The following is a 17,189-nucleotide window of genomic DNA, read 5'->3' as shown; positions in this document are numbered from 1 at the left end:
AGTGGCCAGCCTTGAAGCCAGACTGGTGGGGATCAAGAAGGTTGTTCTGGTGGAGATAAGTAGAGAGTTGGTTATAAATGGCACGCTCAAGACTCTGAGATAGAAATGGAAGAAGGGACATGGGTCTGTAGTTATTTACATCAGAGGAGTCAAGTGTTGGTTTTTTGAGTAGTGGGGTCACTCTTGCCTCCTTGAGGGCATCGGGGAAACAGCCAGTTGACAAGGAGATGTTAATGAGATGGGTGAGGAAAGGAAGGAGGTCAGGAGCAATAGACTGGAGAAGGTGAGAAGGGATAGGATCCAGGTGGCAGGTTGTTGGGCGGGCAGAGGTAATCAAAGTAAGAATTTGATGTAACTGCTTTAACAAATACAAAACGGTATGTCCCATTTATTGACCTCCCTTTTCACATATAGCTGAGACTGGAACCCTTGAAACGTGCTTCATCCTATGAGCCTAGCAGGTTGTTTGGTCTGAAGGTCACTGGAGACCCAGGGGCCGTAGTGGGACTGGTGGCAGTTGACAAAGGTGTCTACGTCCTAAACAACAAGCACCGTCTCACCCAGAAAAAGGTAATTTCTTTATTTAATATTTATCTTTAAAAATATATATATTTGGCAAGGCTTTTCATTTAACCCTTGTGTTGTCTTCCCGTCAAAATTGAAAATCAACACTTTTGTTGATGCTTTTTATTGATGTTTTTAACAAGTTTTTTTGTCCCTTTTTTCAACACTTTTGATGCTTTTTTCAGTGTTTGTCACGGTTTTTGATGTTTTCAACACTACTTAACACAACTTATTAACTTTAGTTTTACACTTATTTTTGGAATTTATGGTCAATAAACCTAATTTATAGGAAATTATACTGAATTCTTGAGTTGGAAAAGCAGAAATTAGGAATTACTTAGACTAAAATTAAAGGAATGTATGTTGATGGATAATCACAGACTGGAATATGTATATATATATATATATACAGTATCTCACAAAAGTGAGTACACCCCTCACATTTTAGTAAATATTTCATTATATCTTTTAATGGGACAACACTGAAGAAATTACACTTTACTCCCATGTAAAGTATTGAGTGTACTGCTTGTATAACTGTTAGCTGTCCCCTCAAAATAACTCAACACACAGACATTAATGTCTAAACCGCTGGCGACTAAAGTCAGTACACCCCTATGGTAAATTCCCATAGAGGCAGGCAGATTTTTATTATTAAAGGCCAGTTATTTCATGGATCCAGGATACTATGCATCCTGATAAAGTTCCCTTGGCCTTTGGAATTAAAATAGCCCCACATAATGACATACCCTTCACCATACCTACAGATTGGCATGGGGTACTTTCCATAATATCATCTCTCAATGCAAATCAAACCAGCTATTAGGCTAACTGACATAAAACCATGCCAATCCCTAGGTATGGTGAAGGGTATGTGATGATGTGGGGCTATTTTAATTCCAAAGGCCATACTATAAAATTGAATAAAAAGCACCCCAAAATTAATGAAAATAAAGATTTGTACTTGCCAAAGAGCATTGTGTTGAATTATCCATGTTATTTTGGGTAATTAAAATTGGGTAATTAAAAAGAAAACAGATATAGGAATTTGGAAAACGGGTCAAATTTGACCTGAGGACTACATGAGGGTGAAAAGTGCTTGAAAGATTACACACATGTTGACTTTCAAGTTTGTTAGCTTCTGGCTAAAGAAATATCCGGCACATACATTGTGTGATTGGGTCTCATGCCATATCAGAACATTCATATATGTTACAGATACAGTATTTCTGTTTGACTTCCATCCTGTAAGCCTTGTTTGTTTGTATTTGTGTGCGTGGATGACCTCCATTCTGCTCAGGTGTGGGATACTGTACAGAAGTACGACACAGGCTGCACACCAGGTGGAGGGAAGGATAGTATGGGTGTGTTCTACGATGCTGGGCTGTTGTTTAAGTCCAACATGGCTCATGGAACTCCCTACAGACAAGGTGACAATACTTTAATTTCCCCTTTCCTGAACATAACCCTCTTTAGGCCTTAAAGGTCCCATGACATGGTGCTCTTTGTATGCTTTTATATAGGCCTTAGTGGTCCCCTAATACTGTATCTGAAGTCTCTTTTATATAGACCTTAGTGGTCCCCTAATACTGTATCTGAAGTCTCTTTTATATAGACCTTAGTGGTCCCCTAATACTGTATCTGAAGTCTCCTTTATACAGGCCTTAGTGGTTCCCTAATACTGTATCTGAAGTCTCTTTTATATAGGCCTTAGTGGTCCCCTAATACTGTATCTGAAGTCTCTTTTATATAGACCTTAGTGGTCCCCTAATACTGTATCTGAAGTCTCTTTTATATAGGGCTTAGTTCAATTCAATTCAATTCAATTTTATAGTATCAAATCATAACAGAGTTATCTTGAGACACTTTACAGATTCACACTCTATAATTTACAAAGCCCCAACAATTACAGTAATTCCCTCAAGAGCAAGCATTAGCAGTAGCTTTTGCAACAGTGGCGAGGAAAAACTCCCTTTAGGAAGAAACCTCGGCAGACCCAGACTCTTGGTAGGCGGTGTCTGACAGGGCCGGTTGGGTGTGTGATGAACAGTGGCGATAATAGTCACATTAAAACTAGTGGAACAGTGACTTTGAAGGTAGTCGTTGCAGTTCATGTCATAGCAGGGCACATCATGTCATACAGAGTAGTGCAGTCTCCTATACCGGATCCTGACTACTCTGTGCGTATGAACATCACAGCAGGATGTTGCGGGATGAAACGTGGCGCTGCAGAGCACGGGTGGCGGTCGCAGCAGGACGCGGCCGGACATTGCAGGGAATCGCAGAGCATGGCTCTGCGAAGAAGAAACATAAGGACTCCGGGGAGTAAACTCCCCAGAGCTAGGTTAGTAATAAGCAGTTCTGGTACAGGATGCATACAAAAGGAAACGAATGAAAACATTGATGAGAGGCTGTACTGACCTGCCTCCCTCAACTTACACTATATTATTGATTATATGATCAATAAATCTGATGACTACGAAGAGAAGCAGGTGGGCCGGGTTAGGCGGACGCTGCAACTCCTCACTTCTTAACTATAAGCTTTATCAAAGAGGAGAGTTTTCAGTTTACTCTTAAATGAGGTGACGATGTCTGCCCCCCGAACCCAGACTGGGAGCTGGTTCCACAGGAAAGGAGCCTGGTAGCTGAAGGCTCTGGCTCCCATTCTACTTTTGGAGACTCTAGGAACCACAAGTAACTCTGTATTCTGGGAGCGCAGTGCTCTAGTGGGACAATAAGGTACTAAGAGCTGTTCTAGATAGGATGGTGCTTAACCATTTAGGGCTTTGTAGGTCAGGAGAAGGACTTTAAAGTCAATCCTGAATTTTACAGGAAGCCAATGCAGAGAAGCTAATACAGGAGAAATATGATCTCTTTTCTTAGTTCTTGTGAGAACACGTGCTGCAGCATTCTGGATCAGCTGGAGAGTCTTAAGGGACTTATTTGATCAACCTGACAGTAGGGAATTACAATAGTCCAGCCTGGAAGTAACGCATGCAAGGACTAGTATTTCAGCATTGTTTTTAGAGACAGGATATTCCTAATTTTGGCAATGTTACGAAGATGAAAAAAGGCTGTTCTCGATGTTTGTTTTAGATGGGTGTTAAAGGATATATCCTGATCAAAAATAACTCCTAGATTTCTGACAGTAGTGCTGGAGGCCAGGACAACACCATCCAGAGTAGCTATATCTTTAGATAATGAAGTTCGGAGGTGTTTAGGGCCCAGCACAATAACTTCTGTTTTGTTACAGTTTAACATCAGAAAATTGTAGGTCATCCAGGATTTTATATCTTTAATACATGCTTGAAGTTTAGCTAACTGACTGGTTTCGTCTGGTTTGATTGATAAGTATAATTGGGTGTCGTCCGCATAGCAGTGAAAGTTAATTGAGTGTTTCCTAATGATATTACCAAGAGGAAGCATATATAAGGAGAATAAAATTGGTCCAAGCACTGAGCCTTGTGGAACGCCATGGTTAACTTTCGCGTACTTAGAGGATTTATCATTAACATTAACAAATTGAGATCGATCAGAGAAATAAGACTTAAACCAGCTTAGTGCAATTCCTTTAATTCTGACTAAGTGTTCCAATCTCTGTAACAGGATTGTATGGTCAATAGTGTCAAAAGCAGCACTAAGATCTAATAAAACAAGTATGGAGACAAGTCCTTTGTCTGCAGCAGTTAGAACGTCGTTAGTAATTTTCACCAGTGCCGTCTCTGTGCTATGATTCTATCTAAATCCTGATTGAAAGTCTTCAAATAAACTGTTGCTATGTAGAAAATCACATAACTGATTAGCAACTACCTTCTCAAGGATCTTGGAGAGAAAGGGAAGGTTAGATATAGGTCTATAGTGTGCTAAGACCTCAGGATCGAGGGTGGGTTTTTCCAGAAGAGGTTTTATCACAGCTACTTTAAATGACTGCGGTACACGACCTGTTAATAGAGACATATTGATCATATCTAGTAGATAAGTGTTAACCACGGGTAATTCTTCTTTGAGTAGCCTCGTTGGGATGGGGTCTAATAGACAGGTAGATGGCTTAGCTGAAGATACCTTTACCATTAGTTGTTGATGGTCTATAGGATAAAAGCAGTCTAAGTATATGTCAGGTCTAGTCGTTCTTTCTAGCAGTCCTGCGTTGAAAGTTGAACCGTTCGAAGTTGAGGGCAAAAGGTGATGAATTTTATCTCTAATTGTTATAATTTTATCATTAAAGAAGCTCATGAAGTCATCACTACTCAGAGCTAGAGGAATAGATGGCTCAGTAGAGCTCTGACTCTCTGTCAGCCTGGCTGCAGTGCTGAAAAGAAACCTTGGGTTGTTCTTGTTTTCTTCTATTAATGCTGAGTAATAGTCTGATCTGGCATGTCTGAGGGCCGTCCTATAGGTTTTCAGACTGTCTTGCCAGTCCAAACGAGATTCTTCCAGTTTGGTGGAGTGCCATTTACTTTCAAGTTTTTGTGAGTTTTGCTTTAATTTACGAGTTTGGGAGTTATACCAAGGTGCTAGTTTCCTTTGCTTCATCTTCTTCTTTTTGAGTGGAGCAACAGAGTCTAAAGTAGTCCGTAGGCAGGCTGTAACACCATCTACACAATTGTCGATTTGAGAGGGACTAAAGTTTACATAAAGGTCCTCTGTTGTATTAAAACAAGGTAATGAGTTTAGTGCTGTTGGAATGTCTTCCTTAAATTTAGCTATAGCACTGTCAGATAGGCATCTAGTATAGTAGCTTTTATCTAATTTCGTATAATCGGGTATTAAGAGTTCGAAAGTAATTAAGAAGTGGTCTGATTTTGCGGGAATACTAATACATCTTCAATTTTGATACCATATGCCAGCACGAGGTCGAGGGTGTGGTTAAAATGCACACTCTGACTGAAGCCAATAGAATCTAGTAGTGAGTTGAAAGCAGTACTAAGGCTATTGCTGTCAACGTCCACATGGATATTACAATCACCTACAATAAGTACTTTGTCTGATTTAAGTACTACACATGATAAAAACTCTGAGAATTCAGATACAAATTCAGAATACGGACCTGGAGCTCGGTAGACAACAACAAATATAATTGGCTGTACTGATTTCCGTGTTGGATGTTGAAGATTAAGAACAAGGCTTTCAAAAGAGTTATAATTTAGTTTGGGTTTAGGGTTAATTAACAAGCTTGAATCAAATATGGCTGCAACTCCCCCTTCTCGGCCTGAGCCTCTAGGAATTTGAGTATTAATATGACTGGGAGGGGTGGCTTCATTTAGACTAATATATTCTTCATGGCCCAGCCAGGTTTCAGTAAGACAGAATAGATCAATTTGATTATCAGATATCAATTAATTTACTAGTACTGCTTTAGAAGACTATTTAGTACTATATTTAGTAATCCACATCTAATTTTCCTATCCTTTTCTATCATTGCAGTGGTAGTTTTAATTCCAATTAGGTTGTTAAGTATTGCCCCTCTCTTGGTTACCTTTGATTTAACTGATCTGAGTCGATTAACAGACACCGTCTCATTTTTTGGGACAGGCTGTGGCTGACGTGAACTGGATGCTAAATTGACTATGTTTGCAGTCAACTTCTTATTACTTAGGGGATTCACCACTTTTTATGGTCTGTTGTTGATTATAATTGGAATAGTACTAGTACTACATGTTACTGGAATAGTACTAGTACTACATGTTACCCTGCAGAAAACATTTTCAGATTCATCCACTTGTATAGTGCTATCAGGATCAGTACCTGGGGGACATGAATCTGTGATATTTTCAACAGAATGTCAATACTTGCCTGTCAGTGTGGTCGTTATGTTGTCAGATAGCAGCCTGGCTCCGTGTCGGTTTGGGTGGAGACCATCACGCTTCAGGAGGTTGGGCATTTCCCAGAAAAGGTTGAAGTTGTTGACATAGGGAATGCTCAGGGAAGTGCAGAGTGGTTCCAGCCAGGTTTGGAGCCAGAACAGTCTGGACCATCTCTCAGCACCCTTCCTGTAGGTAGGTAGAGGCCCAGAGATGACAATCCGCTTACCTGTGCCCATCAGGGTGGAGAGGAGAGTGGTGAAGTCTGTGCTATCGACCATCCCTCTCTGATGTCGTTTGTGCCCACATGCACGATGATGTTGTCGACCTTGGCGTGGCGGGCGAGGATGCCGGGAAGTTTGTGCTGGATGTCACGGACCTTGGCACCGGGGAAGCAGTAGACCTTGGAGGGACCGCTGGGTAAAGGGGGAATGTGGAGATCCCTTACCATGGAGCTTCCGATGACCAGCGTGGAGATTGATGAGTCCGAGGGGGGGGGGGCCGCCCTCAATGGGCGCGTCGACTGTGTGGATGGACCAGGATGAGCTGCATGGGGACGTGGCAGAGAAGGGAACTCCTCGTCGTTCATCAGAATGCTGTAGCGGTTTTCTAGTTGTAGGGGTTGGGCTGGGGCTGAGCGTTGTCCTGACTGCCTGCTCTGGTGCTTGCTTACACGCCATGGCTCAGGCTGGTGTGGAGTGGAGCTGGTCAGCAGAGCTGGCTGGGTCCTCGGCAGAAGCCGAGGAGAGACAACAGGGACAGAAGTTGTATTAGTGCGTGGTGGGGCGAGAGTATTGCAGGGCACAGTGGAATCAAAACATCCATCAGTCTGTGTGTGGGGGGAACTTCCAATGATAATGGTGTCGAGGAACTGTTCACTTGCCTTGATCTGGTGGAGAGTCGATATTCTGTCTTCAAGTTCCACTATCTTCTGGCTGAACAGGAGGCACGAGTCACAGCCAGGTGAACAGCTGAGGGGGGGCATCGTGTAGCTTGCTAGTTTAGCTAGTAGCAACGTTGATGGAGGCCTTCTCCTAAAACCGATCCCTCTTCACAAGTCGAATTACAATGCAGGTGCTCCTGCTTGTGTTAGCAAGCTGTGGATAGCCCGTTACTGCTACCAAAATATAGAATAGAATTCCAAGGAGGCAAAATCCTGAGGGGTCCGCGTTACCTCCCGCTAGCAGGCAGGCTAACTAGCCGTTAGCACAACAAATACCTAGACGTTAGCTAACGGAGCGGAGGAAAGTTTTGCAAACAACGGAGAAACTGCGGCCAGACAGTTCAGGATAAAATACAGCTAAAACGGTGTAAATAGTGACTGTATTTAGTTGTGGAGGACTTAAAATCGCAAGACGTTAAGCGTTAAGCATCTGCCGTTGTCTGCAACAAGAAACAGGAAGTCGGGCGGAAACAGAAGTGACATTCACAATACTCACCTGTGACGTTAGTTGTCCCCTAATACTGTATCGGAAGTCTCTTTATATAGGCCTTAGTGGTCCCCTAATACTGTATCTGAAGTCTCTTTTATATAGACCTTAGTGGTCCCCTAATACTGTATCTGAAGTCTCTTTTATATAGACCTTAGTGGTCCCCTAATACTGTATCTGAAGTCTCTTTTATATAGACCTTAGTGGTCCCCTAATACTGTATCTGAAGTCTCTTTCCCGAAATTCAGCCTTGGTGCAGAATTACAGCCACTAGAGCCAGTCCCACAATGAGCTTTCCTTAGGATGTGCCATTTCTGTGTCTGTAGCTACTGAGGAGGAGAGAGGGGGGGGTGGCAAGGTGGAGGGTGGGGGTGTGGCCTTGACCAACTGCCATGCTTCGAGAAATGCCAGAGAAAAGGGAGGTAACCTTTCCCCTTATGATGTCATAAAGGGAAGATTCCTGATTGGTCCATCTGAGCTTTCATTTTTCTCAAAGGCAGAGCAGGAAACCCAGGGCTCGGTTTACACCTATCACCATTTCTAGCCACTAGGGGACCATAGGCAGGCTGGGGGAACTCATATTAATGTTAAAAAAACTCATAAAGTGACATTTTCATGCCATGGGTCCTTTAAGAGAAGCAGGCACATAGATCTTTATTCATAGCCATAAGTCAAGTGTTTTTTTAAGAGTAAGCATCTAATGGACAGTAGTATAACTGAATCTTAAAGGGTATTTTCAACTAATTTACATTATATTTCTTATTCCCCTTCTTTGCAATCTGGACATGCAGATGTTTTGGAGACATTGTTTGTGAAATCACTCATTGCTGTCTTGCCAGAATCTCAGCAAGAGATATCTTAAACTTTGGGCACATAAAACCAAAACTGTCTGACAAATACCACTTGTGGTAGTCCACATTGACAACGTTTAATTTCCGGGATTGTTCAGGTGCCGTCGGAAATTCCGCCAGATGTCCCTAATTTTCTGCCGGTTGTCTCTCACCTTCAGCCTTTTGTGTTGCCGTTCTAACTAGACCTCGACCGATATGGGTTTCTCTGGCCGATGCCGATCTTTAGAACTCAGGGTCAGCCGATGCCTTATTATTTTGGCCGATATGTCCTTGTTTTTAAAATTCTATTTGAAAGATAAAATGTAACACTAATATACACATTTCTCAACAAACATATTTATTGAACACTTCACCAATCTACACTTGTACTTGTTGTATACTTAAATTAAAAATGTATAATGTAAATACATATATTGTATAAATAATGTATACAAAATATATTAAATAAACGAAATAGGTAACAAGTACTTCTGAGAACACAAATCTGCAAACTTTCATAAATAAAATAAATTAACAATTTTAACAATAGTATGATCCATACAGAAAGTATGAGTTGCACTCATTAAGATCTCATCTGAGCAGATTTCTGTCATTCAAACAACTCTGAGCCAATTTAATAAAATTAAGGGTTTTATTCATGCTCAAGTCAATAAATACAGTAAATGGATACAGGCTCGGAGAACTGAAGGCGCTGTTAGCCACGATTAGCAACGAATGCTCCATTAGTGGTTAGCTCTAGTTAGCTCCCGTTAGCTCTGTTATAAAGATATGGAGTGGAGGAGACTGCCACGGATAGGGGTGACAACCACAATCTGATAAATGACGTTTAAGGAGCTTTCACAGCAGTGTGGCCGCGGTGTTTCGACAGTTTTATTAGTACAGTTAATCCCACGGCAAGAACACCAGCTACATGCTACTACTAACGATAGCGTCTGAGCCTAAAGACGCTGTCGTAGGTACCTATGATACTGATAGTTTGGAAAATGCCTAATATTGGCTCTAGAAGAAACCCTCAAGGTAAGAAATTCTCGGCCGAAAATAGTTTGTTTTGACTTTCGGCATGAATGAAGGATTTGGCTGTAAAGTAGGCGCTCCCGTCCTCTCTAATAGAAAAGCAGGATGGTGAGACCGACAGCGTGCATAAGTCACTCACTCTCCTAGCCAATGTCAAGGCTATGAGGAGCGCTGTTGTCAGGAACAACATTCTGAGAGAGATTTCTGCCAGAGGCCCAAAAGGGGAACCCCCGAGCCCAGAGCACTGGGATTAAATCCCATAAAGGTGCTATAGAACGCAAAACAAGTTTCTGATCCTCTTCAACAAACGCTTCACTAAGGGATGCGCAAAACCCATCTCTCTCCACGGTCCTTGTGGCACAACGAAAAAGGCTGTGACAAACGCTCTAAAATCGTAGCCAAATCATTACGCCACCTTCCCACTAGCAATTGAAATCAACTCTGATACGGCTGCGAAATGACCGGAAGTCATGAATTTCCTCTGGAGATTCGCAGACCGCATGCAAATGGGTCTTGTGTCCGTTGGTCATCAGGATGCGTTCAAAAAATGTGACTCTTGCGACATGCTACGGACGTTTCCTATCCAACAATTCCAGTGGACGTTAGCGTTGCTATGGTACTGATAAACAAATCTGAATTCTTAACTTTTAATAAAATAAATAATAATTTCATAACGATATGTTGCCATGTTATTTTCATGAACGTTATTATTAGCATTAGCTAATTGACGCTAACTAGCTAGTTAGCGTTAGCTAACATCAGCTAGCTGCCATTATTTTTCTACTCCCCTCTTCCTATTATTACTGTTAACGCTTTCAACGGTTGTAGTACGTCTGCTGGGGGCGTATTGCGTATTATGGAGCTGCTTTCAGCTGCCAGTGGGAAGGCGCTGTTATCCAGCAGTGTCTGAGGGTAGGTTAATGTGAGAGGTAAAGGACACGAGGTGGTGTCCGAGTCTTTCTCCACACACCAGCGCTGGAAAGTGGACCGCCGTCAAGCATAACACGCTGAATGAATAAGGCCGCTAGTCATTCTGTGACTTAAAGGTCCCATGGCATGAAAATTTCCCTTTGTGAGGTTTTTTAACATTAATATGCATTCCCCTAGCCTGACGTGGTCATACTCAGATTCTAGTCAGAATGTGAGTCTGAAACCGATCCATTGGGCTGTGATTATGGGACGTGTTCCAACCGAACCAGGAAAAAAAATGCCTCTGCTGGATAGACCTCCAACCAATCAGAGCAACGGAACTCAACACTGTGTACTGTCTCCATAGCAACCACTCTTTGCACAATGCATTCGTTCTAACTTAAATTTTGTGGGCGGGGCTATGTTCGGCTGGCATCCAGGCTAGCATTTCCCATGGTCCCCAAGTGGCTAGAAATGGCAATAGGTGTAAACCGAGCCCTGGGTATCCTACTATGCCTTTGAGAAAATGAAAGCTCAGATGGACCAATCAGAAATCTTCTCCTTATGAGGTCATAAGGGGAAAGGTTACCTCCCCTTTCTCTGCTTTGCCCGCCCAGAGAATTTGGCCCAATCATGAGAGAGAGAGAGACATCATGGCTTTCAAACGAGCAAAGTGGCAGTTGGTCAAGGCCACACCCCAGTAGGGGAGATAGTGTGGGTGCTTGGGTGCCAGGGCCAATTAGGGGCCCCTCAAATGCCGCCGATCTTGCGTCACTTGACAAGAATGGTAGAAAGGTTCATTGACAGTTCATTTCCAAAGGGGCCTCACCAACGGACGCCGCTCAAATGCCTCTGGGCACCATTGGATAGTCCTTCAGCCAATCAGACCAACAATCTGGGTGACGCTGCACTTCGGTAGCCGTCATGTTGAATGTAAACAAAAAGCTGCTCGCCGTCACTGCGCTATCGTCGTCGCGTAAAGCCCACCTCAACGGTTGTGATTGGTGTAAAGCCCACCTCAGCGGTTGTGATTGGTGCCTCGATTTTGGGGACATTGGAAATGGGTTTGAATGGGCTCTTCGCCAGACTGACTTGCAGAGCAAATCTCAAATTTGCCGGAAGTTCGTCAGGGTTTACCCAGGCTACGAGAACGGGGCCCAAAGTGACACATTGCAGATTATTAGCTGAAAGAAGCTAATTACTGCACATGATCTCACGTTGTGATGATCCAGCTCTTCTTATCAAACATATATATAATAGTTACGTGTCAATTATATTGTGTGGCACTGATTGAGTGCACTTGGCCTGTTCAGCACCATCGCTGTCCATCAGCTGTCGCCGTCCGTGGTGCTGAAACATTCTTACTTGACTGGCAAACTGCTTTCTTTGTTCGTCAATACAAACTTGTCAAAACGTGTGGCTTTTCTTTGTGTTTTATTTGACTTATAGGCTAAACAAGTGACACATTATAACATGCATTCATCAGATATTTTACCTTTTTTTTAAATCTTTTAATTTTAATGACTTGGTAGCAGAGGGCGCCATGATGAAGCTCTGCCCCCACTGTACTGAGGATCTAGCTCCCCCCTGCCACACCCCCACCCTCCACCTTGCCCCCCCCCCTCTCCTCCTCAATAGCTACTGACAAAGAAATGGCACATCCTAAGGAAAGCTCATTGTGGGACTGGCTCTAGTGGCTGTAATTCTGCTACAAGGCTGAAGAGACTTCAGACACAATATTAAGGGACCACTAAGGTCTATATAAAAGAGACTTCAGATACAGTATTAGGGGACCATTAAGGCCTATATAAAAGAGACTTCAGGTTCTGTTAAAGATCTTGTCTGTGATGCTTTTCTTCCAGAATTAAAATGTCCGGCCCCCAGCCGGAGGAAACGAGCCACTACTATAATGGACGTCACAACCAGCTTCGGTAAGAACCACAGCTCTAAACTACCCAATAACCACATCTTCATTCATCTTCTGTCACAGACTTCAAGCTTTTCACAATGTCTGCAGTTAGACATGTTTGTGGTTGTCACTGCCCGATGTGAGTTGAGTGCAGATGTGAGTTGCGCATGCTCAGATTTAAACTCTGTGTCATACTGAAATTTGTGAAATCCATAAAATAATAAACTTTTCTCTTTACAATAACAGAAGATGGAAATCATTTCAGAAACGTTGTAGCTATCTATGATTGTTTGATTGCTAACGTTACCTCAAAACGCAATTCTAGTGACAGCTTTGTTGTGTTTGATTGCTAACTTGTAGCCAGCAGTGAACCAACGTCGTTATGTAGGTCCACTTTTATTGTATTGACATTACAGAAGTCTCTCGTTAGCATCTTGTATGCTACTTGTCTCTCGTTAGCATCTTGTAGGCTACTTGTCGCAAAGTGACGCATGCGCGACTCACATCTGCACTATACTCACATTGGGTAGTGACAGTTGTCTTTGTAATGCTTTCCAGTTCACCACTTACCTTTAACTCTATGTCTTCTTCCTCTGTCATTCCTCCACAACCCTCTTTCTTCCCAGTGAGTCAATATCAAGACCAACTCCAACGTGAGTGTTGTTTGGATGGCATGAGGAACACCCCCCTCTCCTACACCTGTGAGATGCGAACGGAGTACATCAGTGATGGTGATGCCTGTGCCGCAGCCTTCCTGCACTGCTGCAAGGAGCTGGAAACCCAGCGAGCTGAGAGGAAGGAGGATAGCCTCATTCTGGCTCGCAGTAAGACACAGGGACAAGGGATGGGGGGGTAGGGTGGGGGGGTCATACTGGTAGTTAGAAGACAGTCAAAACATAACATTTTTAATGACACTGTACTTTAGGTGAGGAGGATGACAGTTACACGGACAGCGATGAAATTGTGTCTCGCACCAAGTTCCCTGAAAGTTGGCTGTGGTTAGATGTGACTCTGCCTGCTTGTCCTCGACCTAACTGGTGAGTCACCTGAATATAGACACAAAACAATACACTCATTCATTATGACACCAGTAGGACTTTAAACATTATTACGGTGAATAACTTACTGGAACAAAACTGAGCAACATGTTCCACTGATTATATATATGTACATTGAAGCGATATTGGCGTTAAAGACCCTCTGATTGCTGTCTAATTCTGTGAATGAATGCCTGCATTGCATTGTGGGATATAGGCTTTGAATGCGTCTAGCTCAGATCATATCGTAATGTTCTGTTTTACAGCATAATTCAATTCAATTCAATTTTATTTATAGTATCAAATCATAACAAAAGTTATCTCGAGACACTTTACAGATAGAGTAGGTCTAAACCACACTCTATAAATTCCAAAACCCCAACAATTACAGTAATTCCCTCAAGAGCAAGCATTAGCAGTGGTTATTGCGACAGTGGCAAGAAAAAACTCCCTTTTAGGAAGAAACCTCGGCAGACCCAGACTCTTGGTAGGCGGTGTCTGGCGGGCGGTTTAGGCGTGATGAACAGTGGTTATAATAGTCACATTAGAAGTCACATAGACTTCGAAGGTTATCGTGGAAGTTCATGTCATAGCAGGGCACATCGTGTCATACTGAGTAGTGCAGTCTCCTATACCGGATCCTGACTACTCTGTGCGTATGAACATCACAGCAGGGCGTTGCGGGATGTAACGTGGCGCTGCAGAGCACGGGTGGAGGCTGCGGATGCAGCAGGACGCAGCAGGATGCGGCCGGGAAATGCAGAGAATCATAAGAAAGAAACATAAGGACTCCGGGGAATAAACTCCCCAGAGCTAGATTAGTAACAAGCATTTCTGGGACAGGATGAATACAAAAGTAACAAGTTGAGATGAGAGAGCAGCTCAGTGTGTCTTAGGGAGGAACAGCCTCCCCGGCAGTCTAGAGTTGTAGTAGCATAACTTAAGAGAGGCAGGTTAAAGAGAGGTGCCTGGTCGGGCTAGAACTCCCCCCAACCGGGTCGGGCTGTACTGGACCGCCTCCCTCTACTCTCGCTCGATTATTAATTATACAGTATAAAAAACTGATGACTACGAGGAGAAGCAGTGGGCCGGGTTAGCCGGACGCTGCAACTCCTCACTCCTTAACTATAAGCTTTATCAAAGAGGAGGGTTTTCAGTTTACTCTTAAATGTGGTGATGGTGTCTGCCCCTCGAACCCAGACTGGGAGCTGGTTCCATAATACTGGAGCCTGATAGCTGAAGGCCCTGGCCCCCAGTCTACTTCCAGAGACTCTAGGAACCACAAGTAGCCCCGCATTCTGGGAGCGCAGTGCTCTAGTGGGACAATAAGGTACTATGAGCTCTTATAAGTATGATGGTGCTTGACCATTTAGAGCTTTGTAAGTCAGGAGGAGGATTTTAAATTCAATCCTATATTTCACTGGAAGCCAATGCAGAGAAGCTAATACAGGAGAAATATGATCTCTTCTCTTAGTTCTCGTCAGAACACGTGCTGCAGCATTCTGGATCAGTTGGAGAGTCTTAATGGACTTATTTGGGCAACCTGATAATAAGGAATTGCAGTAATCTAGTCTAGAAGTAACGAATGCATGGACTAGTTTTTCAGCATCGTTTTGAGACAGGATATTCCTAATTTTGGCAATGTTACGAAGATGAAAAAAGGCTATTCTTGAGGTTTGTTTTAAGTGGGCGTTGAAGGATATATCCTGATCAAAAATAACTCCTAGATTTCTGACAGCAGTGCTGGAGGCCAGGGTAATACCATCCAGAGTAACTATATCTTTCGAAAACGAAGTTCGGCGGTGCGTTGGTCCTATCACAATAACTTCAGTTTTGTCTGAGTTTAACATCAGGAAATTGTGGGTCATCCAGGATTTTATATCCTCAATACACGTTTGAAGTCTTGCTAACTGACCACTTTCATCTGGCTTAATTGACAGATATAATTGGGTATCGTCTACGTAACAGTGATAGTTAATCGAGTGTTTCCTAATAATATTACCTAGAGGAAGCATATATAAGGAAAATAGAATTGGTCCAAGCACTGAGCCTTGAGGAACGCCATGGCTAACTTTAGCGTGCTTGGAGGGTTTATCATTAACATTAACAAATTGGGATCGTTCAGAGAAATAGGACTTAAACCAGCTTAGTGCGATTCCTTTAATGCCAACTAAGTGTTCCAGTCTCTGTAACAGGATAGTATGGTCAATAGTGTCAAATGCAGCACTAAGATCTAGTAGAACAAGAATGGAGGCAAGTCCTTTGTCTGCAGCAGTTAGAACGTCGTTAGTAATTTTCACCAGTGCCGTCTCTGTGCTATGATTCTTTCTAAATCCTGATTGAAAATCATCAAATAGACTGTTGCTATGTAGAAAATTACATAACTGATTAGCAACCACCTTCTCAAGGATCTTGGATAGAAAGGGAAGGTTAGATATAGGTCTATAGTTTGCTAAGACATCAGGATCTAGGGTGGGTTTTTTCAGAAGAGGTTTTATCACAGCAATTTTAAATGACTGCGGTACATAACCTGTTAATAAGAACATATTGATCATATCTAGTAATGAAGTGTTAACCACGGGTAACGCTTCTTTGAGTAATCTCGTTGGGATGGGGTCTAAGAGACAGGTAGACGGCTAAGCTGAGGATATCTTTAACATTAATTGTTGAAGGTCTATAGGATAAAAGCAGTCTAAGTATACTGCATACTATAATATTTCACCGGTAATAACACCAAAATAATATTAAAATAAAGAAATGAATACCATGATAACATCTAAATATATCTTGCTACATGTAATGTTATAGTTTTAAAAATATAAATAAACAAAAAAGCTCTTTCGTTAGAACTTACCAGGGGTACTTGACCATGCGTCAGACACAAACAATACACTGATTCATTATGACACCACTAGGATTTGAAGCATTTTGTTTTTACTTTTACTGTTTACATTTTTCTTTGTTTCAGTGACACCACATCACTGACAAGAAATGTTCCTTTGCAAGACTCAATCACAACCTGGCAGTTCACTGGAATAAGTCTGTCAAGAGCTCACGGTGAGGAGTCAGTGACTAAAAGCTGTCTTGTGCTTTAGTTGTGCTGCTATCCTTAACCCTTGTGTTGTCTCAGATACAGTATTAGGGGACCACTAAGGTCTATATAAAAGAGACTTCAGATACAGTATTAGGGGACCACTAAGGTCTATATAAAAGAGACTTCAGATCCAGTATTAGGGGACCACTAAGGTCTATATAAAAGAGACTTCAGATACAGTATTAGGGGACCACTAAGGTCTATATAAAAGAGACTTCAGATACAGTATTAGGGGACCACTAAGGCCTATATAAAAGAGACTTTAGATACAGTATTAGAGGACCACTAAGGTCTATATAAAAGAGACTTCAGATACAGTATTAGGGGACCACTAAGGTCTATATAAAAGAGACTTCAGATACAGTATTAAGGGACCACTAAGGCCTATATCAGAAAAGAGACCTTAAGGATACAGTATTCAGGATACCACTAAGGTCTATATAAAAGAGACTTCAGATACAGTATTAGGAGACCACTAAGGTCTATATAAAAGAGACTTCAGATACAGTATTAGGGGACCACTAAGGTCTATATAAAAGAGACTTCAGATGCAGTATTAGGGGACCACTAAGGTCTATAT

The 17,189-nt window shown here is 42.3% G+C and overlaps 1 protein-coding gene across 1 annotated transcript in view; it reads left to right on the top strand.

Moving 5' to 3' along the window:
* LOC114556727 (complement C3) overlaps positions 1-17,189 on the top strand; it is a 57,034-nt gene that overhangs the window by 26,011 nt on the left and 13,834 nt on the right. The window contains exons 15-20 of the mRNA XM_028579761.1: positions 415-570; positions 1,865-1,994; positions 12,432-12,500; positions 13,105-13,302; positions 13,404-13,515; positions 16,484-16,572. Of these exons, the coding sequence (XP_028435562.1) occupies positions 415-570; positions 1,865-1,994; positions 12,432-12,500; positions 13,105-13,302; positions 13,404-13,515; positions 16,484-16,572 (754 nt within the window). The remainder of the gene's footprint in view (positions 1-414; positions 571-1,864; positions 1,995-12,431; positions 12,501-13,104; positions 13,303-13,403; positions 13,516-16,483; positions 16,573-17,189) is intronic.

The sequence above is a fragment of the Perca flavescens genome, chromosome 6 (genome assembly GCF_004354835.1).
Source record: "Perca flavescens isolate YP-PL-M2 chromosome 6, PFLA_1.0, whole genome shotgun sequence".
Lineage (NCBI taxonomy): Eukaryota > Metazoa > Chordata > Actinopteri > Perciformes > Percidae > Perca > Perca flavescens.
The sequence above is the reverse complement of the archived record's forward strand: the minus strand, read 5'-3'. Positions and strand labels throughout refer to the sequence as shown.